The 26,197-nt window shown below is 26.3% G+C and overlaps 1 protein-coding gene across 3 annotated transcripts in view; it reads right to left on the bottom strand.

The window, feature by feature from the left end:
- LOC119607898 (microtubule-associated protein futsch) overlaps positions 1–26,197 on the bottom strand; it is a 114,728-nt gene that overhangs the window by 31,216 nt on the left and 57,315 nt on the right. For all 3 annotated transcript variants that reach the window (XM_037962027.1, XM_037962029.1, XM_037962030.1), the window contains exon 3: positions 7,152–7,250. In XM_037962027.1, coding sequence (XP_037817955.1) covers positions 7,152–7,250 — 99 coding nt within the window. The remainder of the gene's footprint in view (positions 1–7,151; positions 7,251–26,197) is intronic.

Raw genomic sequence — 26,197 nt, 5'->3', positions numbered from 1 at the left:
ACTAGAACTGAACTAGAACTGAACTAGAACTGAACTAGAACTAGAGCTGAACTAGAACTGAACTAGAACTGAACTAGAACTGAACTAGAACTGAACTAGAACTGAACTAGAACTGAACTAGAACTGAACTAGAACTGAACTAGAACTGAACTAGAACTGAACTAGAACTGAACTAGAACTGAACTAGAAGTGAACTAGAACTGAACTAGAACTGAACTAGAACTGAACTAGAACTGAACTAGAACTGAACTAGAACTGAACTAGAACTGAACTAGAACTGAACTAAAACTGAACTAGAACTGAACTAGAACTGAACTAGAACTGAACTAGAACTGAACTAGAACTGAACTAGAACTGAACTGAACTAGAACTGAACTAGAACTGAACTAGAACTGAACTAGAACTGAACTAGAACTGACTAGAACTGAACTACTGAACTAGAACTGAACTAGAACTGAACTAGAACTGAACTAGAACTGAACTAGAACTGAACTAGAACTGAACTAGAACTGAACTAGAACTGAACTAGAACTGAACTAGAACTGAACTAGAACTGAACTAGAACTGAACTAGAACTGAACTAGAACTGAACTAGAACTGAACTAGAACTGAACTAGAACTGAACTAGAACTGAACTAGAACTGAACTAGAACTGAACTAGAACTGAACTAGAACTGAACTAGAACTGAACTAGAACTGAACTAGAACTGAACTAGAACTGAACTAGAACTGAACTAGAACTGAACTAGAACTGAACTAGAACTGAACTAGAACTGAACTAGAACTGAACTAGAACTGAACTAGAACTGAACTAGAACTGAACTAGAACTGAACTAGAACTGAACTAGAACTGAACTAGAACTGAACTAGAACTGAACTAGAACTGAACTAGAACTGAACTAGAACTGAACTAGAATTGAACTAGAACGGAACTAGAACTGAACTAGAACTGAACTAGAATTGAACTAGAACTGAACTAGAACAGAATTGGAACTGAACTAGAACAGAATTGGAACTGAACTAGAACTGAAATAGTCCAGTTATAATTGTATACCTCATTTAATAGGTTAAATTTCTTTATGGTGTATAGCTGTTTCGAAAATATTTATGTTTATGTAGTATGTAAATGAATTATGCCTCATTTGCATACTATTCACATTCGACAATAATGTTGTAAATAAAGGACCAACATAAATTTATTTAACAAATAAATATTTTTACTACTACTTGTTCTCATTCTCCAGTTTCCCCTTCTATTGTTTACTCGTTTTTACTAACAAATACGACTACTATGAGAGAATGAACTACTATTACTGCAATTGAAACTTAACAACAAAGGTCGGCTTCTCTAGACAGCAGGGGCTGAACAGCCAACAGCTATTTTACATGTTTACAAGACAAGAGCCTATAAAGTTCATAGAAAAGGATTGTTTTCTTAAAAATTTATAGAAAACTTGGTCTAAAAATTCATTCCCTTTCTGCTGATCACAGTTTTCTTGCTTTACAAATTGCGTACTAACTGATTTGTATGTAAACATACTTGTACATACTAAATATACACAGTTGTTTTATTGTCGTTTACTATAGCTCTCTACTCGAACTATGAACTACAAAAGACAACTGCAACATATTTATGTTGCTGCTGGTGTCGTTATCATTGCTGTTGTTAACAAAAATGTTTAAAAGGAAAATACTAAAGTTATTTATGTCACAAAAAGAAACTCACAATCATTACTAAAACGTACTAACTGACTTTTTTAACATTCCAGAAATCTTTATGTGCACAATATAGCCTCTCAATAACTAGAAAATCGAAAGGGATATTGAGGAATGTCTGTATATTGGTAGTCTAATAGACCAATATTAGGGTTCAGAATTAGAAAATGAAGACATTTTCTAAAAACTACACTTAAGGCTTTATTCAACTCTCTCATGTGTAATTATTTCTTTTGAAAAAAAGGAGACAATGTCTTAAATTCATATTGATTTCTTTACTTTTACACCCCAACATTTTTTCCATTTGAATTAAATTTCTTTTTTTATTGAAGTTGTTCAAATTATAAAAGACATCAAATCAAATATTTATATATTTTTCTTATCTTATTCTTTCTCATTAATTTTTACAATTGTCGTTGTTTTTCTTGGCTTCATTTGAGTCTTGTTTGCTGCACCTATAATTTTTATAAAACGTTATTTTTTTAGCACAAACTGCCTAGGGGGTGTTTAAAAATGTCCACCTTTTATTGAAGAAAAACTGCACGTTTTTTCTTTTCTTTTTTCTATATTTTACTTAAGGCAGTTTTAGATATTTGCATTCGTAAACGAAAAATTCATTAGAAATTTAAAATTCATTTGAAACAGAACAAGAACAGAACTAGAACAGAACTAGAACAGATCTAGAACAGAACTAGAACAGAACTAGAACAGAACTAGAACAGAACTAAAACAGAACTAGAACAGAACTAGAACAGAACTAGAACAGAACTAGAACAGAACTAGAATAGAACTAGAACAGAACTAGAACAGAACTAGAACAGAACTAGAACAGAACTAGAACAGAACTAGAACAGAACTAGAACAGAACTAGAACAGAACTAGAACAGAACTAGAACAGAACTAGAACAGAACTAGAACAGAACTAGAATAGAACTAGAACAGAACTAGAACAGAACTAGAACAGAACTAGAACAGAACTAGAACAGAACTAGAATAGAACTAGAACAGAACTAGAACAGAACTAGAACAGAACTAGAACAGAACTAGAACAGAACTAGAACAGAACTAGAACAGAACTAGAACAGAACTAGAACAGAACTAGAACAGAACTAGAACAGAACTAGAACAGAACTAGAACAGAACTAGAACAGAACTAGAACAGAACTAGAACAGAACTAGGACAGAACTAGGACAGAACTAGAACAGAACTAGAACAGATCTAGAACAGAACTAGAACAGAACTAGAATAGAACTAGAACAGAACTAGAACAGAACTAGAACAGAACTAGAACTAGAACAGAACTAGAACAGAACTAGAACAGAACTAGAACAGAACTAGAACAGAATTAGAACTGATCTAGAACAGATCTACAACTCAATTAGAATTGAACTGGAACTAAATTAGAAAATGTTTCTTTAAGTTGTAATACCTTTTTTTTAATCTTTGCAAAAAATACATTTAATTAAAAATTGTTTTGTACATTTTAGTTTCTTGTCACCCATTTCTAGTAATTAAAAATTTTTGGGTTCCTTTTTTGAAAGGGTATTAAATACAAGTCAACTAGGTACTATTTTTAATTGTCTCTAATTATTTTCATGGCTTTTGTAGGAATTCAAAAAAAGAGAAAGACAGAAAACCTTTCCTTTTTTCGTATGGCCACAAAATAGAAATAAAGAAATTCCCATACAACAAAAATAATGACAATGATGATCATGATGATGACATAACAATGGTTGTCTAAAGCCCTTAGGAATCCAAACAATTTATAGTAACAACTTTATCCTCTTTTAAGAGGAAAACAAAAAAAAAAAAACCTGAACAAAAAAATAAATAAAATGTGAAAAGTTCAACATGTTTGCAGACATCTGTCAATACTACTATCAACACTCGTTATGCTTCTATGAACACACTTTTTTATATGATTTAAAAAAATAATTCTTTTATTTTATAAATAAATTCAACAAAAATAAAAACAAACACACATACACAGACATCATTCATATAGACATCATGCTCATCATCAGCAGTAACATTTAATGTTAACGTGCGAACTTGAATCAGAACAAGGATTTCCTTTTAAGAACAGGAACTGAATACGTTTTCATTCATACTCAACGCTGGCATGACAGGTTGATTAAAAATAATAATAAAAAGCAACTGAAGAAGAATATAAAAAAATATGGAAAAAGGTAGATTTGTAAAGGGAATAAAACTTGGGTTTTAATTTTATACAAAATTTCCATATTGACAATTAAAACTATACAACATTAAAATGAATTCTGTATATTTATCTTTTTTAACTTTTTCAGCTTGGCTTGTTGTCTCATTAAAATTTTAATCAAGCAATTAAATATGAAATGTTATGGAAAATAATGATAAAATAACATTTTCAAGCAGAAAATTCAAAATAAAAATTCGTATAAATTCATAATATTATTTTCCCTGAAGCGTATACGAAATATTTAATTGATGAATATAAATAATAATCATACGCAGTAGAGTAAATAAATAGCAGAAATGAAATTTCTTAAAATTAAAATTTAGTTCAGTTTAGTTTAAGTTCAGTTCTAGTTCAGTTCTAGTTTAGTTCTAGTTCAGTTCTAGTTCAGTTCTAGTTCTAGTTCAGTTCTAGTTCAGTTCTAGTTTAGTTCTAGTTCCGTTCTAGTTCAGTTGTAGTTCAGTTCTAGTTCAGTTGTAGTTCAGTTCTAGTTCAGTTCTAGTTCAGTTCTAACTCAGTTCTAGTTCAGTTCTAGTTCAGTTCTATTTCAGTTCTAGTTCAGTTCTAGTTCAGTTCTAGTTCAGTTCTAGTTCAGTTCTAGTTCAGTTCTAGTTCAGTTCTAGTTCCGTTCTAGTTCAGTTCTAGTTCAGTTCTAGTTCAGTTCTTGTTCAGTTCCAGTTCAGTTCTAGTTCAGTTCTAGTTCAGTTTTAGTTCAGTTCTAGTTCAGTTCTAGTTCAGTTCTAGTTCAGTTCTAGTTCAGTTCTAGTTCAGTTCTAGTTCAGTTCTAGTTCAGTTCTAGTTCAGTTCTAGTTCAGTTCTAGTTCAGTTCTAGTTCAGTTCTAGTTCAGTTCTAGTTCAGTTCTAGTTCAGTTCTAGTTCAGTTCTAGTTCAGTTCTAGTTCAGTTCTAGTTCAGTTCTAGTTCAGTTCTAGTTCAGTTCTAGTTCAGTTTTAGTTCCGTTTTAGTTCAGTTGTAGTTCAGTTGTAGTTTAGTTCTAATTAATTTCAATATTAAATACAAATAACATCCTTTTGGATAAACATATTATTATTTTCCAGCGAAAAAGTCTTTTAATTGAAATTTATTTAAATAAAAACTAATTTAATTTACAAAACTTATTCATTTATAAATTTTTTAGTTTATGCTTAAAAAATTTTTCATAAAACAGAATTCAAGTACATTTTGCTTTGCTAACTATATCAAAAACTTCCTGTATGTTAGTTAAATAACAAAAAATCCTTTACACAAACTTAAAAAACCACAGAAAAAAAGAAATAATTATATAATAATTCATATGAGAGAGGCAGTAGCTGAGCAAAAAGGACAACATCAGCAGCCCATTAAAAATAACTTTGCAAAATTCGTGCAGAATAGCACAATGGAATAGTAGGCTTATTAAATTATATTTAACATTAGTTGGACAAATTTTTTTTCTTTATTTTCATATTTCAAAACACTTTGGCATATATAAGCTGGTGTAACAAATGCAATTTTACTATATGAATTAAACTGCCATGTATGTTCGTTCTCATGTAAGTTTATAAGTTTTTGTGGGTGTTTTTTTTTGGCTTTTTATTATGTATAATAATAAACATTAGGAACAGCATTAGTTTGTTTGGGGGGTGTTCTGCAAGTTGTAATAGTAGTTGTGTTGTTGTCAAATTAAAATTTCATATCCAGGTGCAAATGGCATGTTCATGTTTCATGTATGTATGTTTGAAAGGAAAAAAATGTTTTTAAAACATGCAAATTTTCTATTATAATTTATATTTAGTTTTTTTTTTTCTTTTCATTCTTCTCTTCGGTAATGATATTTTACTGTAAATTTTTGCACACAAAATGCCATTATAAAAGTCATGTTTTATGGCATGATATTATAGTTTTTTCTTTCGATTTTAATTTTCTCTATCCAAAATTCCAAAAAAAGGAGCCATTTTGTTGTTTATTAAACTACCAGTAGCTTAAATTCAAAAGAAATATAATGTGTGTTCATTTATTACTCTTTTCCTCTCTTGTTTATGCTTGCTTGAGTTTATTTGCCACAAAAAATTTTTTATGCAACAATTGTTAGAGGATTTTTGCTAAGGAAAAAGTTTAACAGGAATGGTTCTGAATAAAAGTTTAAATAAATTCGACAGAAATCGTATAAGAAAACTTTAGCTGTTTAGCAAAATAATAGTTTTAGGTACTATTTATGCCAGTTCTAGTTCAGTTCTAATTCAGTTCTAGTTTAGTTCTAGTTCAGTTCAAGTTCAGTTCTAGTTCAGTTTTAGTTCAGTTCTAGTTCAGTTCTAGTTCAGTTCTAGTTTCAGTTCTAGTTCAGTTCTAGTTCAGTTCTAGTTCAGTTCTAGTTCAGTTCTAGTTCAGTTCTAGTTCAGTTCTAGTTCAGTTCTAATCTAGTTCAGTTCTAGTTCAGTTCTAGTTCAGTTCTAGTTCAGTTCTAGTTCAGTTCTAGTTCAGTTCTAGTTCAGTTCTAGTTCAGTTCTAGTTCAGTTCTAGTTCAGTTCTAGTTCAGTTCTAGTTCAGTTCTAGTTCAGTTCTAGTTCAGTTCTAGTTCAGTTCTAGTTCAGTTCTAGTTCAGTTCTAGTTCAGTTCTAGTTCAGTTCTAGTTCAGTTCTAGTTCAGTTCTAGTTCAGTTCTAGTTCAGTTCTAGTTCAGTTCTAGTTCAGTTCTAGTTCAGTTCTAGTTCAGTTCTAGTTCAGTTCTAGTTCAGTTCTAGTTCAGTTCTTGTTCAGTTCTAGTTCAGTTCTAGTTCAGTTCTAGTTCAGTTCTAGTTCAGTTCTAGTTCAGTTCTAGTTCAGTTCTAGTTCAGTTCTAGTTCAGTTCTAGTTCAGTTCTAGTTCAGTTCTAGTTCATTTCTAGTTCAGTTCTAGTTCAGTTCTAGTTCAGTTCTAGTTCAGTTCTAGTTCAGTTCTAGTTCAGTTCTAGTTCAGTTCTAGTTCAGTTCTAGTTCAGTTCTAGTTCAGTTTTAGTTGTAATTTAAAAAATTTTCCTCGTAAACATAACAAATTCAATAAAATCTTCTGTCATCTTTCCTAATTATCCTTATTTGTTTCTGCTCCTTAATTTTTCCCCTTTTTATTATGATGTGAATCTTTAGCTTTTTTTCTTGTTCCTTATCAGGATTTTTAATTGTCTTACACTACCGTTTAGTTGTTGGCCTATAAATTATTGTTATGATTTTGCTGTTTTTTTTTTTTTTTTTCATTTGACTTACCGTGACGTGCTTCCTCTCCTTCAGGGGCATGTTGTGTTATTGTATTAAGTTCCTCTTCCAAATCGACATGACAATCAGCTACGTCCCATGAGAGAAAACCTGCAAATGACACGAGCACAAGCACGTAAAAATAAAGACAAGAATACAAATTAATATTGGCAAATTTTAGTTATGTGAAAAGATATTGTTTATAACAACAACAATAAATGACAAGTAGAAAAAAAATATGATTTTTGATTATATTTTTTAAAAAGTATTGCAGTTATTTTCCAATTTTGTTGGAAATAATTGAAAAAGTTTGCTTTCTCTACTGTCCCTTGTTTATTTGGTTGTTTGTTGTAAAAGTGACAGTTTTTTGTTGTAAAATGTCGGCCATTTTTTCAATTTAGTTTATTTATTTATATTTTTACACGGACACAAATTATTTGTTTTAAAAATAAACACCAAAAAACAATTTAATATTTGCTTATGATAAATTAATTCAGAATTATAAAAGTTCTAGAATTTTTTACTTTTTTTATAAAATTTTTCTTTGATTCTATGTCAATTATCCTTTTAAACCACAATATTTTCTTTTTTGATTATTTATTCATTTCCACATCCTCTTTAATCCCGATGCTTGTATTTAAAGCTTTTTTTACCTTTAGACAAATATACAAAACAAAATCCTATTAGTAATAATACCACTAAACGTCCTCTAAAACACTTTATGGGTCTTATATACCAACTAAAAAAGAATTTATTTAACATTTCAAAAGAAGTAGAAAAAAAACAAACTAAAATTAAGAGATAACATTACCATTTAGAAACCAAAACACTTGCTTAACAATTCAGGGTAAATCGGGCAAACCACACAAAAAAAGGCAAACTAAAACATGTTTGTATTAGTAAAGGATTAAATTGCCTTGGGTAAAGCTATACGAAAAATTAGTTTGTAATAAAACATTATTCCTGTAATCTAGTAGTTGTAGTAGTTTTTACTCTCTAACTAAAGAGCACACAATTACACATGTAATTCTTTCAAATAACAATTGTAATATTTATTCTAAAGCTTAAGCATTGTCATAGCAACAACCATTTTACCTTAAAATACTTGAACTTAAACATATTTACATTTCAGTCTGTTAATTATTCCTTTTCGCATTTTGTTTCTACTTCTTCTGCTCAATCATTTCAAGTTGTAATTAATTGTTTCTTTGTTACAGCATTTTCCATATATGTTGTCATTTGTTATAATTATTATTAAGAATGCATTCTCATTCATCATTGTAATTAGCTGTTGAAAATGTTCTTAATAATGTCACAAAGAAAAAAAAAATAATAATAACGAAAACATATTAATATGTAACTAAATGAAGGATGTATGGATTTTCTTTTTAATTATTATAACAAAAACTCAAAACAATAGTGGTTGAATAAGTAATTTGTCACTAATTAAAACTTAAAAGATAATTACAAAAGGATTAATTAGGAGATGAATATTTTAATGTGGGGTATACAGTCTGTTGGGCTCATTAAAGTAGAGATAATTAGAGTTTTAATAAAGCATTTTTCATAAATATAAATTTTTTGCTTTCAACATGTGGATTCGCGTAATTTCGGATGTTTTTATTAAATGTTAAATTGTTAAAAATATTGTCTTATATAAGATCTAGTCATAAAATGATACGAAACTTTGAGAAAATAGCACAATTTTTAAAATTTTCCTAATTACGCCAAAATTAATATTAATCATACGCACCCATAAACAATATTTTGTTTTTTAAAGAAATTCCATAAACTCATTTATTTTACAAAAATTTGTTGGCAAAAACTCTTAACGCTTTGTATATTTTTAGCTCTAGTTCAGAACTAGAACTGAACTAGAACAGAACTGGAACAGAACTAGAACTGAACTACAATTGAACTAGAACAGAACTAGAACAGAACTAGAACAGAACTAGAACAGAACTAGAACAGAACTAGAACAGAACTAGAACAGAACTAGAACAGAACTAGAACAGAACTAGAACAGAACTAGAACAGAACTAGAACAGAACTAGAACAGAACTAGAACAGAACTAGAACAGAACTAGAACTCAACTAGAGAGCTGAACTACAACTGATTTTTTAAATATAAAGAAAATTTTAAATCTATTTTTAATTAATATTAATCATACGCTTTGTATTACTAATTTTAGTTTATTAAATATTCTTACAATTTACAAAATTTCAAACAATTTTTCCATAAAATAAATGAAAAGTTTTAATATTTTTGTAAAATTAAACAAAAATGTCTGCAACTTTTAATATTAATTACTCGTTTTATAAAATTTAAATATTTGTTTAATCTGGTGTAAATGGTTTGTAAAAAAATAATTTAAAAAATTTAGCTGCTCATTTGACTTTTCCTTTTTGCAATTTTAATTTTAATGAAAAGTGTTAAAATTTTTTAACAGCAAACACTTTACGAATGTTTTCATGTGGACTTTAATATGAGTAGTAGTTTTATTTTCTTCTTTTATATATTTTCATTTAAGCAAAAAGCTTTTAAAATTTACGAGTTTTTTTTTTTTTTTTTTGTAGTTTTAGTAGTGTAAATATTTAAACTATTTTAATAATCAGTGAAATGTAAACACTTTTGATTGTAACACTAGCCAGGATAAAGGAAATGAAAATGAAAAAAAAGTTTTAATGAAAATGAGTTATCAAATAAAATACAGTGGGGCAAATGCACAAGTAAAATTTTCTGAAAATTTTAAAAAGGTGTTAATTTTACTTTCCTTTAAGCTTTTTATGTTTTTAATTTACACGTTTTATTTAACTCCCTTAATAAATTCAACACAAACGTGCTGCAAACATAATTTTCAAACTTAAATTTTATTTTTATTAAGTCTAACACACGTTTTCATTTCTTTACAATATTTTACTCCATTCTGCAGTTGTTTTAATCCCTTGTCTTTAATTTAAAATGTGTCTCGTTTCGTAAGTAACAAAAATATTCATTGGCTTTTTTGTCATGTATATTCTACCATGTATGTCTTGTGTGTCTTGGCAAACAAAAACCCTACATGCTTAAAAAGAAGAAGTAGAAGTACCTACTATATGCTTAAAATCACATGAATAATTTATAAAATATATACAACATAATGTAGCATAAAGCAGTTGGCATTATTAAACACACAAAACGCAATATTCTACCTGCCACATAAAAAGACACAAAAGATGTTAATATATGTATATTCTAAGAGGATTTAGTAGAGAAGAGGTAAAACAGCCTTTCGCTGTTCAGAAAAACCTACAGCAGCAGCAGCTCCTTGAATAGGCCTCCTTGAGGCAACAGCTTGTGCTGTAACTATTCAATGTTAGTTATAACAATAACTAAGGTGTTTGCTGCAAGTTTAAGGCCTACCCCTGCTTACCTCTTGCTTAAGCATTCTTAATAAATGTTTCCATTTTTATTAGTTTCTTTAATTCTGTTTACAGGAACTAAAATTGTCTTGTCTCTGCCTTCCTGCCTGTTAGATTTATATTTATTATACCTACATACATCCAAAGAAACTTATGCTCATATGTTGTTAGGAATATGCTCATTAAAAGACCTTTTTATGCCTGGAAAATTATTATTCTTATTACAATTATTATAACGTTTCACTTAAAAAGCACGTAAATATAAAGGAGACATGCCTTTTATATCCTACAAAAAAAATCGGAGAAAATAAAATCTTTCATAGACAGTTTCAATTTTGGTTTTTTGTTGGAGGGGTTGGAGGTTTACAAATTAAATGTGAAACCTGTGTAATTATTAAGAAAATTATGTCTGACAATTCTTTTAAAAGCGGTTATTAAAAAGTTTTTTTCTGAGAGACAACACAGCGTATGATTATTAATAATTATGTTTACTTTAAAACGTATGAGTAATATGAATATTTATGACATTTTAATTGTATTTTAAAAGGGTTTCTTAATTGTATCTGTCTTGTCTAAAAGCTGTTCTAGTTCTGTTCTAGTTCTGTTGTAGTTCTGTTCTAGTTCTGTTCTAGTTCTGTTCTAGTTCTGTTCTAGTTCTGTTCTAGTTCTGTTCTAACTAGTTCTAGTTCTGTTCTAGTTCTGTACTATTTCTGTACTAGTTCTGTTCTAGTTCTGTTCTAGTTCTGTTCTAGTTCTGTTCTAGTTATGTTCTAGTTCTGTTCTAGTTCTGTTCTAGTTCTGTTCTAGTTCTGTTCTAGTTCTGTTCTAGTTCTGTTCTAGTTCTGTTCTAGTTCTGTTCTAACTAGTTCTAGTTCTGTTCTAGTTCTGTTCTAGTTCTGTACTATTTCTGTACTAGTTCTGTTCTAGTTCTGTTCTAGTTCTGTTCTAGTTCTGTTCTAGTTCTGTTCTAGTTCTGTTCTATTTCTGTTCTATTTCTGTTCTAGTTCTGTTCTATTTCTGTTCTATTTCTGTTCTATTTCTTTTCTATTTCTGTTCTATTTCTGTTCTAGTTCTGTTCTAGTTCTGTTCTAGTTCTGTTCTAGTTCTGTTCTAGTTCTGTTCTAGTACTGTTCTAGTTCTGTTCTAGTTCTGTTCTAGTTCTGTTCTAGTTTTGATCTAGTTTTGTTCTAGTTCTGTTCTATTTCTGTTCTATTCTGTTCTAGTTCTGTTCTAGTTTTGTTCTAGTTCTGTTCTAGTTCTGTTCTATTTCTGTTCTATTTCTGTTCTAGTTCTGTTCTATTTCTGTTCTATTTCTTTTCTATTTCTGTTCTAGTTCTGTTCTAGTTCTGTTCTAGTTCTGTTCTAGTTCTGTTCTAGTTCTGTTCTAGTACTGTTCTAGTTCTGTTCTAGTTCTGTTCTAGTTTTGATCTAGTTTTGTTCTAGTTCTGTTCTATTTCTGTTCTATTTCTGTTCTAGTTCTGTTCTAGTTCTGTTCTAGTTCTGTTCTAGTTCTGTTCTAGTTCTGTTCTAGTACTGTTCTAGTTCTGTTCTAGTTCTGTTCTAGTTCTGTTCTAGTTTTGATCTAGTTTTGTTCTAGTTCTGTTCTATTTCTGTTCTATTTCTGTTCTAGTTCTGTTCTAGTTTTGTTCTAGTTCTGTTCTAGTTCTGTGCTTGTTCTAGTATTATTTAGCATCAATTGTAGTTCAAGTGGTAAATTAAGAAAATTAAATTTTGTCCAACTTTGCGTATGATTAATATTATTTTTTTCCTTTTTTTATTTTACCTACTTTTCTTAAGATTTTGTTATTATTTTGTTATACATTTAATACTTTACTGCATTTATGACCAGGTTTATTAAATTTTACTACACTTTTGTGTATAATTTAATATCATTTTGTTAAAATTAAACTTAAACATTTTAATATTTCTCTTTTTCCCTACTTAATAAATATTAAATATTGCCCTTACCCACCCAAAAGAAAACCTAAAGATAAGGGTCTTAGCACCAGAGAAAACCCAACAAAAGCTAATAAACATATTTAATGCATTTGAGTTTTATGTGGGAATTAAACTCTGGGGTATAAGCGGCAGCAGTAGACCCTTAGAATTTTGTATTAAATGTATGTAAATGTAAACACACGTGTCTTTTCGAAACTAATACGCATTCGTATAAGATTTCTGTTATTTTTTTTGTAGCCAAAAGAAAAAAATTCATTAATTTTTTTATGTAAAATTGGCAGAAAAAAACAATCAGTGTAAAAGAATTGTTTTTCTTTAGTTGCTTCATATGTGTTGGAAATTGGTTTCTATATGAAAATTTAACCCATGTTGTATTAAAAAAAAAAAATAAAATTTTGTTCAGGGTGGCGTATGATTGATATTAATTAGGAGTTATTTTAGAAAATTTTAAGAATTATTGGTTTTTAGGTAAGATTTTACAATATTTTTGAGATTTATTCATACTCAACAAAATTTTCTATGATTTGGTGAAAGAAAATATTAAAAATTTTATTTAAAATTAAAGAAATTTGCTTTCGAACTTGAAACATTGTTTTCATTCTATAAATTTTATTTGAGTTTAAAGGGTTAATTTCTGTTTTATTTTTATTGAAAAGTTGTTTTTCATTTCGTTATAAATAAACTGCTTTTGTTCTGAGTATTTCCTTCTTTAACAGATATGAAAAATATAAATCGTTTGTATTGTAAATAACTGTATGCAAAAATAATTTGCTCATGTTGCCAGGGCCTCGATTTTTTTTGTTGCTGTTCTTTCAACATTATCTTTATTTTATTTAACAATTGCTGCTGTTGCTGATGTTGCTTGTTATTTGGTTGAAGTCTTTTTGTTTCGTTTTTTCATCTTTATTTTTGCAATTTTCATACAATAACTGACTTTCCCTTTAGCTATCAGTTATTTTCATTATTTCTTTCATAGTACTTCTCCTGATCATCTTGACTTTATTTTACAAATTTTTCATACATTTTGGAATGTGATATGAATGCTTGTATAGGATTACATAAAAAACTTGTTAAATGTGAAGATTTATAAAGAGCTAAAGTAAAGGTAGAGAATTTTTTAATCTCTATAGTCTATACTTTTTCTTTGGTAAATTAATACATTCCAGTTAAGTTTTAATAAATTTCTAGTTTAGTTCTAGTTCAGTTCTAGTTTAGTTCTAGTTGAGTTCTAGTTGAGTTCTAGTTGAGTTCTAGTTCAGTTCTAGTTCAGTTCTAGTTCAGTTCTATTTCAGTTCTAGTTCAGTTCTAGTTCAGTTCTAGTTCAGTTCTAGTTCAGTTCTAGTTCAGTTCTAGTTCAGTTCTAGTTCAGTTCTAGTTCAGTTCTAGTTCAGTTCTAGTTCAGTTCTAGTTCAGTTTAGTTCAGTTCTAGTTCAGTTCTAGTTCAGTTCTAGTTCAGTTCTAGTTCAGTTCTAGTTCAGTTCTAGTTCAGTTCTAGTTCAGTTCTAGTTCAGTTCTAGTTCAGTTCTAGTTCAGTTCTAGTTCAGTTCTAGTTCAGTTCTAGTTCAGTTCTAGTTCAGTTCTAGTTCAGTTCTAGTTCAGTTCTAGTTCAGTTCTAGTTCAGTTCTAGTTCAGTTCTAGTTCAGTTCTAGTTCAGTTCTAGTTCAGTTCTAGTTCAGTTCTAGTTCAGTTCTAGTTCAGTTCTAGTTCAGTTCTAGTTCAGTTCTAGTTCAGTTCTAGTTCAGTTATAGTTCAGTTAGTTCAGTTATAGTTCAGTTATAGTTCAGTTATAGTTCAGTTCTAGTTCAGTTCTAGTTCAGTTCTAGTTCAGTTCTAGTTCAGTTCTAGTTCAGTTCTAGTTCAGTTCTAGTTCAGTTCTAGTTCAGTTCTAGTTCAGTTCTAGTTCAGTTCTAGTTCAGTTCTAGTTCAGTTCTAGTTCAGTTCTAGTTCAGTTCTAGTTCAGTTCTAGTTCAGTTCTAGTTCAGTTCTAGTTCAGTTCTAGTTCAGTTCTAGTTCAGTTCTAGTTCAGTTCTAGTTCAGTTCTAGTTCAGTTCTAGTTCAGTTCTAGTTCAGTTCTAGTTCAGTTCTAGTTCAGTTCTAGTTCAGTTCTAGTTCAGTTCTAGTTCAGTTCTAGTTCAGTTCTAGTTCAGTTCTAAATCCTGTTTAACCTTTCGTTTGTCTTTTATTTAAGAAATGGTGTATTTGTGTGAATATTCCTTTAGCTTTAGTTTAAGTTGCAAGAATCTTCTAAATGTAAAATGTCTAAGTAGCCAGATTTTCTTTTTATAGCTTAAAGTATGTTAAACTTTTTTATATAGTATTTTGTATGAAAAAGACCTTTTCATTTGGGTGTTTCATTTCATTTTCTTAAATTTCTAAAAACAAAATTATAAATACGCTCATTATTTTTGTTATTTTCTTTAAGCTACTGAAACATTTGTCCAAGAACAAAAAGCATTATGAGCGAAATATAGCCTTTAACTAAAAGAAAATGAGAAAAATCTTTAAAAAAAGTAAAAAATTTTTGGAGAAAGAAACCTTTTTGTCTGTTGTAATGCACACAGTAATATAGTAATGGCAACTGTAGAAATACTAAGAAGGAAGTATAAAAATAATGACAATTTTTAACACCTCCTGGGGTTAAATGAAAATATTAAAAATAAGATGTTGTAAATTAAAAGAATATGAAATGAATTTTAATTACTACTTTAAAGAAAAGCAATTGAAATGACGAGGTTTTAAAGATGTTAAATAAGAAAAGGGGATTAGTTAAGAACAAGTAGGAAACTAAAGTTAATTAAGAAAATTTAATAAAGGAACTTATTAAGAACATAAGCTACTTAAAAAAATTAATTGAATTTATTAAAATTAAAACTTTAATGGTTCAAAAATTTTAACATTTTGAGGCTCAAAGAGTTAATAAAACTATTTTTTTTTAGAAATTTTTGATTTGAAATTAAATTAAGGGCATGTTTCTTTAAATTTTTTTATGTATTAAAATTTTTTTTAATTAAAAATTTTTTATTATTTGCTTTAATGGGCCCTAACATTTCAGAAAGTAATGCTAGAAATACCAAATTTACGCAGAATGTTGGCATAATAGTTCTTAATTGATGCTGTAAAAATGGTTAAAATTCTTAAAATGGGAAAAAAGTTATTAAGAAAAATGTAAAGAAACCCCTTAATTAATATCAATCATACGTACCGGGGGAAATAAAATTTCAAATCACTATAACTTTTAAACCATTTAAGGAAATTTAATGAAACAAATAGCAAACGAATAGTAAATATTAACACTATTAATACATAATTATAACTAAAACATAATAAACCCCTAAGGAGCAGTTAAGGGTTAAAATTGTAAAACAAAAATTCAAAAAATTTTAAAACTCTTTAAAATTTTTAAATAATTAATTGAAATTGTCTACCGATTTGTAGGAAATGATGAAGTTTAATGAAAATAAATGTTTAAAGGTTATGGTAAGGTTATTGTCATCAAGTTTTTTATTAAATTTATTAATTTTTTTTTAATAATTTATACAAAAACCAGTCAAACCTAACAAAGCAATATGTAAATATGTTATTATCCAGATTTTCCTTTTTGGTCCATTTTATTATTAGTTTTTTCTGTTTAAACAAAAAAGTGATGGAAATAAAATGTAAATTGATTATTTTTTGAAAAATAAATATGTAGATTTATTCTTATATACATACTGCCAACTGTCAAACTGTCATGTGTCAGGGATTGTATTTCAAATATATTGTATTTACTATACAGCCAGGCCCCTTTTATGTATATAACAACTGTTTGCTACAGATAAATAAAACAGCAACAAAAACAGTGTTTATTTCCGCAAACAATAGCTTGTTATGTACTAGAGTGTGAGTGTTTTATAGTGTGAAATTATGTGCATGCATTAACATGCAAATTTTTCATTTTTTTGCTCTCTCTATATATATATTTATAAAACTACTAAACAAATATGCAGCAAAAATAATGGAAAAAAATAAAATAAATGTCAATTATTTATTAAAAAAAAATATATTTTTCTATATTTTGTTGTTGTTGTTGTTTAAGCCAAATAAATCAAGTATTATTTATTAGATTTCTATAACAAGAAATAAATTTTCAAAATAAATATTATTTTGTGTCTAAATAGATAAATTTTATAAGCTTTTGGCTTTAGAAACAATAGAATTTGGAAATTTAAAAACAAAAAATAATTTTTTTAAATATTTTTATTTAAAATAGCTTTTTAAGCCAAAGTTTGTTCTATAACCTATTATGTTTGTTATAAATACTCAAACTGTGTTTAGTTTTTCATAAAATAAAGCCTTTTTCTTTTTTAAATTTCTTTAAAATTATAAATTTTTAAACAATTTTAAAATTTTCCTATTTTTTACTTTTTATGTTAATTTCATAAAGCCCTAACTAACAAATTATGAAATTTTTATTTATGAAATTTATGGTGTAAATGCCTTCAAGTGTTTTTAATACAAATATAAAAAATGGTTTAAATTACTTGAAAACCTTAAAAGTTATTAACTAAAATGTTGAACTATCTGTTACAAAATTTGAATTAATATCAATCATACGCCCTGTACAACAAAAAATTTTAAAATGACATAACTTTTACAACTTTCAAAGGATTTTAATGAAACCAAAAGCTTATGTTAAAAGAAACTAAAGTTATTTTTACAAAATTAACAAAGTTTAATAAAATCTTTTTAATTTAAAGAATTTAACATTGAAAAATTTAGAATTTTTTTTTTCATAATGTTTTGGAATTTTTTTTTAAATTTTATAACTTTCTTTAAATTTCAAGCAATTTATTTTAAATATTTTGTTAACCAGATAATTTATTATAATTTTTCATAAACAAACTTTAACAAGTCATTAAAACAAATCTCTTAAGAAGTAAATTTTTCTACATGTTGAAGAACATGCTGAACAAAATTCTTGGTAAAAAGCAAACTGTTTTTTAATGTGTGGTAATTTTATGAAAAGTCATGCTGTGTAAGATTTATTTTTAGAGATTTAGAAAACAAATTTTTTTTTTTACTTATGGACATTAAATAGAAAAATAATCACTAAAAAAAACTTTAAAGAAAATTTCATTACAAAAAATGCTAAAGAAGAATATTCTTGATTTAAGGGCAAAAAGAAAAAAAAAACTTTTTTAACTTTCTTTTATTGTTGTTAATAAAGTTTTGTTTTCTTTTGCAGGGTTTAGTTTGTTTAGCTGGCCTTTAGTTGAATGATTGTATGATTAATATTAATTAAAAATTAAGTATGTGTCACGTACCAGAAGAAAAGGGTTTTTAATGCTTGAGTAAACAATTTTTATTTGGCAGTTTTTTTTTTTGTTGGGTTTAACTTTAACAGTAGTTTTTAATTAGCTACAGCTCAGGTTTGTTAATAGGTTAAGTAAAGAAAATAGGCAGTTTTCCCTAAACATAACTTTCTTTGACAGATTTGGGTTCATTTTGAATAAAAAGAGGAGTATAACCAAAAAAATTAACTTTTTTCAATAGATTTGAATCAACATTTCTTAAAAAATTATTTGTTTATTATAAACCTTAAAGAAACTTAGTTTTAATAACTTTTTATTTAACTTTTTTTCATATTTTTTTTTTAATTTTTCTAAAATTAAAAAATTATAAATCCTTTTCTAAACCTTTATAACTTTCAGCAAATGGCAGCTAGAGTAACAAAATTTAAATCACATCTTCCTTGAAATGTTGTTATTCGTTATGGTAAAAATGGTTAAAATCGTTCCAATAAGAAAAAAGTTATAAAGCAAAATGTTACAAAACATCTTAATTAATATCAATCATACGTACTGGAGGAAATATAATTTCAAAACGCTATAACTTTTAAACCACTACACAGAATTTAACACAATAAAAGGCATATAAATAACAAGAATTAAAACTATTTTAACACAATTTTAAACACAATTTAAAACAACCCTTAAGGGTACGTTTTACCCATTAAGGGTTAAAGATTTATGTGAGATATTTGAAAAATAAGTTTAAGTTTGTTTGTTTTTCAAAAATTAATATAAAAATTCTTTTGTAACTTAGAGTTACATGTTTAAAAGAAATTATATGGTGTAAAAAGTACTTTTTAAGCAGAAAAAGTACTAAAGTACTTTTATTAAAAATAGTAATTTTTAAGTAATTTAGTTATTCTTTCAGTGACTTTAATGCAAATTATTTTTAAAGTGTTTTGTAGCAAAAGCTACTTTTAGAGAAGGTACTAAAAAAGTACTTTACAAAAAATTCTTTTTTTTGGAAAAATTGTGTTAAATTATGCAAAGAATTTAATAAAAATCTACTTTTAAAGCTTTAGTTTGCTGAAAAATATTTAAAATTTTTGTTAAAATTTTTCCCATTTTGGTGTGAAAATGGAATATTTTTGCAAGATTTTTAAACTTATTTGTTATTTTTTCTCATAATTGCCCTTGTTATTGTTGCTGGTCGACATAGTTTTGCTTTAATTATCTTATCGCCACAACTATTAATACCACTCGTATTGTTTTTCTCATTTTTAAGTGAAAATTATTTTGCAAACAAAATATTATTTTATGGTCTTAACATTTTACCACTCATTCATTATCGTAACATCGTGCTCAAGCAGGCTATTCTTACACAATTCCTTCTTCTTTCCCCCTCTCAGAACTCTTTATATCCTTCGCTGTTCTTTAGAATAACACTCTAGCTACAATCACATCACTGTTTTATTGTCTAAGAGAACAAAAACAATAAGTTTTTTAAAACAACTATAAAAATAAGAAAATTTACAGTAAAATCTTTGTTTAAACTACGTTTTAATATAATGTATTTATTCTGTTGTCTTTGTCCTTTCAAACAATTCCTGTTTGTTAATTTCTGTTATTTGCCAACTCATTATTATAATATAAAATTTCTATAGTTGGGATTTTCCTGCACAACGGGTCCCTCTTAAGGTTTTTGTACGCATTTGAACTTTTCTTAGCGTTAAAACAAAAGATTTTCTCTATTATATATTCTTAAAGATTATGTGGTTTTACTAACAAATTCTATATCTCTTGGCTAGATAGATAAATATGTTTAAGAGTAGAAGTGTGTCAAGCTTTCTATTATGAAATCTTAAGACAAAAACCTTATAGAATAGTTGCAAGTTTATTAAGTAAAAAGTGGTTTTAATAATAAAAAAATTACTATATTTACTATAACAAAAGAAATTAAAAAAAAATTTATTCCTTAAAAAAGTTTCTAAAATGTTAAAGAAATTTTAACTAAAATATTTAATTGTTTTGCAAAAAGTTTGCTAGAGGTCTAAGGATTGTGTATAACACAAATCAGCCAAATCATTTGAGTAGAACCCAAGTTATGAGTAAAAATGTAAAACAAGCTCTTAATTAATATCAATCATACGCTATGGTATACAATTTCCTTTAAATCTTTATAACTTTTAAAGTATTGAAGATAATTAAATGAAACAAAAGGTGTAAGTTTAAACATAATTAAGGCTTTAAAATAACAATATATACAATTCTTGAGCAAAATTTTTTACAAGAAATTTTTGTAAAAAACTAATGATTTTGGAAAAATTTAAAAATTTTTAGTTTTCAGTTAATTTTTTTATATAGAATTGTTTCAATTTATATAGTTGTTTAGTTTAGATGTTTTTTTTTTTCCAGAAATGTTTTGAATTTTTTCCAAATTCCTATTTTATATTTAAGTTTTTATATCTTAAATTCCTTTCAATGCCTGTTCTTTACAAATCAAACTGTTATTTGATCCTTTAAATATTCTGTACATCTCCCCTTAAAGAAAATTAATTACGCCACAAATGTTTCTGAACTCTATGACAAATTAAACTCTTTTAACACTTTGCTTTTAGGCAAGCTCAAGCTCTCACACAACAGCATATGTGTATAGAATTAATTGCTCAACAAAACAAGACAGTAGACCATCATGATTTACTAGCCATAGCCAAATAATGACTAACATGATGATAATGAGCACAAAAGTTTACCAAAGTTTAAACATCAAACTAACCACAACTAAATCAACACAAAAATCTTCACATTAAAACCAACACATTTAGCTAAAAACTCACGTAATTTAACACATACATACGTTTACATTCAGAGCGAAAGAGCCCAAACTAAGAATGTAAAAATGTTTATTCGGCTATAATGGCAGGCAATTGTAACAACCCGTAGGTTGTTACCCAGATTCCAAAAAAATTTAATTTCTAACATTGTGTTAAGTTCAGGATAATAAATTTTATTTCCAACAAAATGTCAACAAGAGTTAAGACAATAAAAAAGTTTGTAAAAAGTATAGTAATTGTTAAAATAAGACATAAAAAAAGATTTTCACAAAAAAAGGGTTTATCTTTTTTATATCTAATACTTAAATAAATAGAAACAATAATTACTAAATCTATTATTTTTATATATTTGCAGGTTTTTTAAACAGCAGAAAAAAGGTAAGTGAGAAAAAACTTTTTTTAATTGCTTTTAAGGCGGAAGGAAGGACTTTGTTGGAGTTAAAACTTTGGAAAATATATATAAAATAACTTCATGATTGATTTTCTAAAGAATTTTTTATAAATTTTTGTTTAGTTTTCTGTAAATTATGAAATTTATGAAAATTGTCCCCCTAGACGTATGATTGATATTAATTGAGGAATAATTTTATAAATTTGTTCATATCTTGGGTTTGTTTAAAGATTTTGCAGAATTTTAAAAAGTTTTCAATAGAAAACATTAACAGCAATAATTTCCAGAACGTTTAATATAATTATGTAATATTTAATTAATTAAAAATTTGATTTAAAGAAGAAAAATTATGAAATTTTTAAATCAAAAATAAAATTTTAGTAAAAAACTTGATTTGCATTAGAAAATTTGTCTGTTTTTTCCACTAATTCCATAAACACTCTCTTTAAAATGAAAAATTGAGAAATTTTTTGCAAAAAGTACTATTTTTTCAAAAAGTACTTTTTTTCAAAAAAGGTTCTTTTTAATAAAATTTACATAAATTCTGCAAAAATTAAACTAAAACTATTTAATAGTTTTAAAATTATAAAAATTTTCAAAAATGTAACAATTTTTCCAAGAAAATGCCAAATTTGAAAAAAGTATTTTTTGGTAAAGTACTTTATAATATAAAAAAGGTACTTTTTACAACCAAAAAGTACTTTTTGTTAAATAATTATATTTTGTTTAAAGAATAAAATTTAGCTTTTTTGTGTTTAATTTAAAAATTTTGACAAAAAGTACCAATTTTCCAAAACTACTTTTCTTGCAAAAAAGTACTTTTTGTCAAAAAATAATTTAAGTTTTCTCCAAAAATCAACAAAAACTCGTTCATTAGTTTAAAAAATTACAAAATTTTCAAAAAAGTACCAAATTTTCAAAAAAGTACTTTTTTGGTAAAGTACTTTCTGTTTAAAAAAAGGTACTTCTCTCAATAAGAATTACTTTTAATTAAATAATTTTATTTTTTCCAAAGAAAAGTTTAAGAAATTTAGCTTTTTATCTATATAATTTAAAATTTTTGACAAAAAGTACCAATGTTCCAAAAGTACTTTTCTTTTCAAAAAGTACTTTTTGCCAAAAAATTATTTAAATCTTTTGAAGACATCCAATTACTTTAAAATAATGTTAATTTTTAGAAAATTAAAGCTTTAAAAGCTAAAAATTTAATAAAACGATAACAGGGCGTATGATTAATATTAATTCTGGGGTAATTTTACAAAATTATTTATAATTCCGATAATATTAAAGCGATTTGAAAAATTTAAAATGTATTCAATAGCTAACACTTTTAGGAATATTTTTTATAAATTTCAAAGAATAAATTGGTTCGGAAGAGGTGATTCAATGGACTCGAAAGTAAAATTTTATTATTATGAAAATTTTTCTTTTTTAATTTTTTTCTAGTTTTTAAGAAGTTTTTTAAAATTTTTGTTTAAATTAATAGAATTTTTCGATGAGCTTTATGTTTTTAAAAACTCTGTTGGTTTTGAAAGTTTTTTCCAGCTACTTTTTTTAATATAAACTACTTTTTTATGGGTTTTTAAACCTTATTATGGTTTAATGCTTTTGTAGAAGTTTTGTGTGTTTTTTAGGTTTTTTCTTGTGCTGAAAGTATTTTTTCATTTTTGATCTAATTTGACACTTTGTTGGTTTTTAGGGGTTTTAGCAGCAACATTATACTTAATGAGGTAAATAAAAACAACAAGTTGTGAAAATAGTAATAAAATAAAACATTAAATTTTTCAAAAAAGAGGAAATTTAAAAGAAAATTAAAGTTTAATTATAATTTTGGGTTAAAATAGTAATAAAAAGAAAGGAAAGTCTTTATAACTGAAACAATTGAGTCCTTTAAAAGTCCTTTTTAGTTGAATAAGTTTCTATTCCATCTTACCCTGTATCAAAAATCATATTTTTTTTCGTATAAAAAAGATTCTCCATCACATACCTGCAAAAAATCAAAAAAAGAAAAACATTTATTCAATATTATAAGAAATTTTTAAATAGTTTTTATTGCTCTATAAATATCCGTAAAAAACACTGTACAGCTACTCGTGCAAATATTTAATTTAATTTTTTAATCAAATCACTTTCACATTCATTCAATTCGTTTTTTCCTACAATACTTTTCAACACTTCCTATGAAAGTTTTATTATTATATTTTTTTTGATTTGTATGTACATATATCTGCCATTTTCTTTTTTTATTTGCTGCATATAAATCACAGCAAATTTCCAACTCTGCTGCTAAACAGAGTTGGATGTTAACAGCAACAACGCACAACAACGATGAGAACAACCAAACAGAGATTGAAATTTCCGTTTGACCGAGTTTTTTGTCAGTTTGTTGCTTACCAAAACGTATGAAAGTGATAATACCATTAGAGCGGGACTTTTTAGTAACAAGTACCAACAAAAAAGTACTTTTTCTGAAACTAAAATATCTTTTTTTTACTTGAGATTTTGATTGAATATTTGATTACATGTTAAGAAAATTACTTTACATAATAATTTAAAGTTTAACAAAAAAGTACTAAATTTTAAAAAAAAAGTACTTTTATATAAATTTCACTTTCTTTGAGTTTCTTTCAAAAAAGTACTCTCCTTAAAGAAAAAATGTCTAAAAGCGTGATGTAAACTTAAATTTTATGAAAAACTAAGATTTTTTTAAAAAACTACCATTTTAACTAAAAAGTACTTTTTATGAAAAAAGTACTTTTTCATAAAGTAATGTCTTGAATCTTGTTTTCAACTCAATTTAACCTTCAAATTAATGAAATTCCACACTTTTTCCAGAAAAGTTCTATATTTTTACGCAAAAGTACTTTTTATGAAAAAAGTACTTTTTATGAAAAAAATACTTTTTATGAATAAAAGTACTTTTCACAAAATAATGTCTAGAATCTGTTTTGTAACTCAATTTAACCTTCGAATTAATAAAAATTGATGAAAATCTAAGCTTTTATTCAAAAAAGTACTATTTTTTCACAAAAGTACTTTTTATGCAAAAAAGTACTTTTTACAAAATAATATCTAGAATCTTGTTTTTAACTCAACTGAACCTTCAAATTAATGAAAAACTATGATTTTTTCAAAAACGTACTTATTTCACAAAAGTACTTTTTATGCAAAAAAGTACTTTTCACAAATTAATATCTAGAATCTTGATTTTAATTCAATTTAACTTTCAAATGAATAAAAATTTATGAAAATATGGCTTTTTTCCAAAAAAAGTACAATTTTTTCTCAAAAGTACTTTTTACGCAAAAAACTACTTTTCACAAAATAATATCTAGAATCTTGTTTTCAATTTAACCTTCAAATTAATAAAACTTTATGGAAATCTAAGTTTCTTTTTCCAAAAACGTACTATTTTCTTTTAAAAGTACTTTTTTCAAGTAAGTACTATTTTTACTTAAAAGTACTTTTTATTAAAAATTTATATTTGTGAAGATAATTTCTTTTAACTTGATTTAAACTGAAATTACAATGTAAATTCTTGACCCCTTTTTCAAAAAAGTACTTTTTACCCAAAAATCAATCTAATTACTATATAATTTCCAAAAAATAGCGGAATATTGGCTTTAAACCAACTTAATGTTTAATTATTGCTATTTTTTGAAAAAAGTACTAATTTTGACTAAAATGTACGTTTTATGAAAAAGTACCTACTACTTTTACAAAAAGTACTTTTAGCCAAAAAAAAATATCGTAATATTGACTTTAAATTCATTTTAATTTAAGTTAGTGACATTTTATGAAACAAGTCATAAAAAGTACTTTTTTTTAAATAAGTACTAATTTTTAAAAAAGTACTAATTTTCCAAAAAATACTTTTTGCCAAAAAATATTGGATTTTTTATTTAAAGTAAAATTAATAACTAATATTTTTGGCATTTTGAGAAAAGTTCACTATTTTTCTAAAAGTACCTTTATGAAAAAGTGCCTACTACTTTGACAAAAAGTACTTTTCTTCAATAAAAAAAAAAAAAAGCAAAATCTTGAATTAAAATCATTCTAATGGGGAATTTTGAAACTTTTTATGAAAAAAGTCCTAAAAGTACTTTTTTTTGAAAAGGTACTAATTTTTCAAAAAGTACTTTTTGCTAATAAAATATTGAAATCTTGATTTTAAGTAAATTTAATAACAACTTTTTAAGAAAAATTTTGTATTTTTTGTAAAAAGTGCTTTTTTAAAAGAAAAAGTACTTTTTTAGAAAAAAATCACTTTTTCTAACAAAAAATTGTAAATCTTGTTTTTAACTCAATTTTAAGACATTTTATATTTTAAACTAGAATTCTATGACTCCTTTTTGCCCCCTATTCCCTGCTTGTCCCACTCCAAGCAGTTTTTAGCTTTGATTGTAATATGCTAGAGAGAAATATTGAAAAATTAGCTTTGTTTGTTTGCCTTGGTGGACGAGAGATGCTTAACATAAACAAGAAAAAAATAAATGAAATTTACATTTTAAAAATGTATACAAAAACAAATAGCTAACGAACAAACTGCCAAAAAGTTCTACTACAATAAAATGAATGTCTACTGAAAAATTATATAATACAACTAATTTGTAAAGTTTTTTTTCCGTTGAACTACGCTTCATCTCTCAACACCACTTCTACAAGGAAAAATTGTCTAAAAAAGGCTATTTATTTCATATTTTTTTCCTATTTTTTTGGTTGTCAGTGAAATAAATTAAAGAAAATTTGAAAAACAAAAGGAAGTGGAGAAAATATTTACATTCATAAAACAAAATCGCAATTAATTTAGTTAGTTTTGTTAGACAAAAGTATTCCAACATATTTATAAATTAGTTTTATTAAAATATAGAACTGTAATAGTAATATTTCACATTTCAAACTAGAAAAACACAATATAAAAAGAAAAATTATGACCTTTAAACAAATGCTAATAGATAATTAATAGGGTTTATAACATGAATAATAACCTTTCAAATGTTTTTTATGTAACACCTCAAAATAGGCTATTAATTTCACTTTTAATGACTTTCTTAAAAAGTAACGTTCTCCCCCAAATTGCTAACACTTGCTTTCTTTGCAGTCAAATAAATGTTTATTTGAGTTTCTTTGTGTTTAAAATTAGCCTATTAATTTAATTATGCTCTTAAAAACAAGCCTTTAATGAGCTCCTTAATGTAGGCA

Source organism: Lucilia sericata, unplaced genomic scaffold (genome assembly GCF_015586225.1).
Source record: "Lucilia sericata isolate MDLA Ls3-8-SP2 unplaced genomic scaffold, ASM1558622v1 Contig000759F_arrow, whole genome shotgun sequence".
Classification (NCBI taxonomy): Eukaryota; Metazoa; Arthropoda; class Insecta; order Diptera; family Calliphoridae; genus Lucilia; species Lucilia sericata.
Note: the sequence above shows the minus strand (reverse complement) of the source record. Positions and strands in the feature narration are given on the sequence as shown.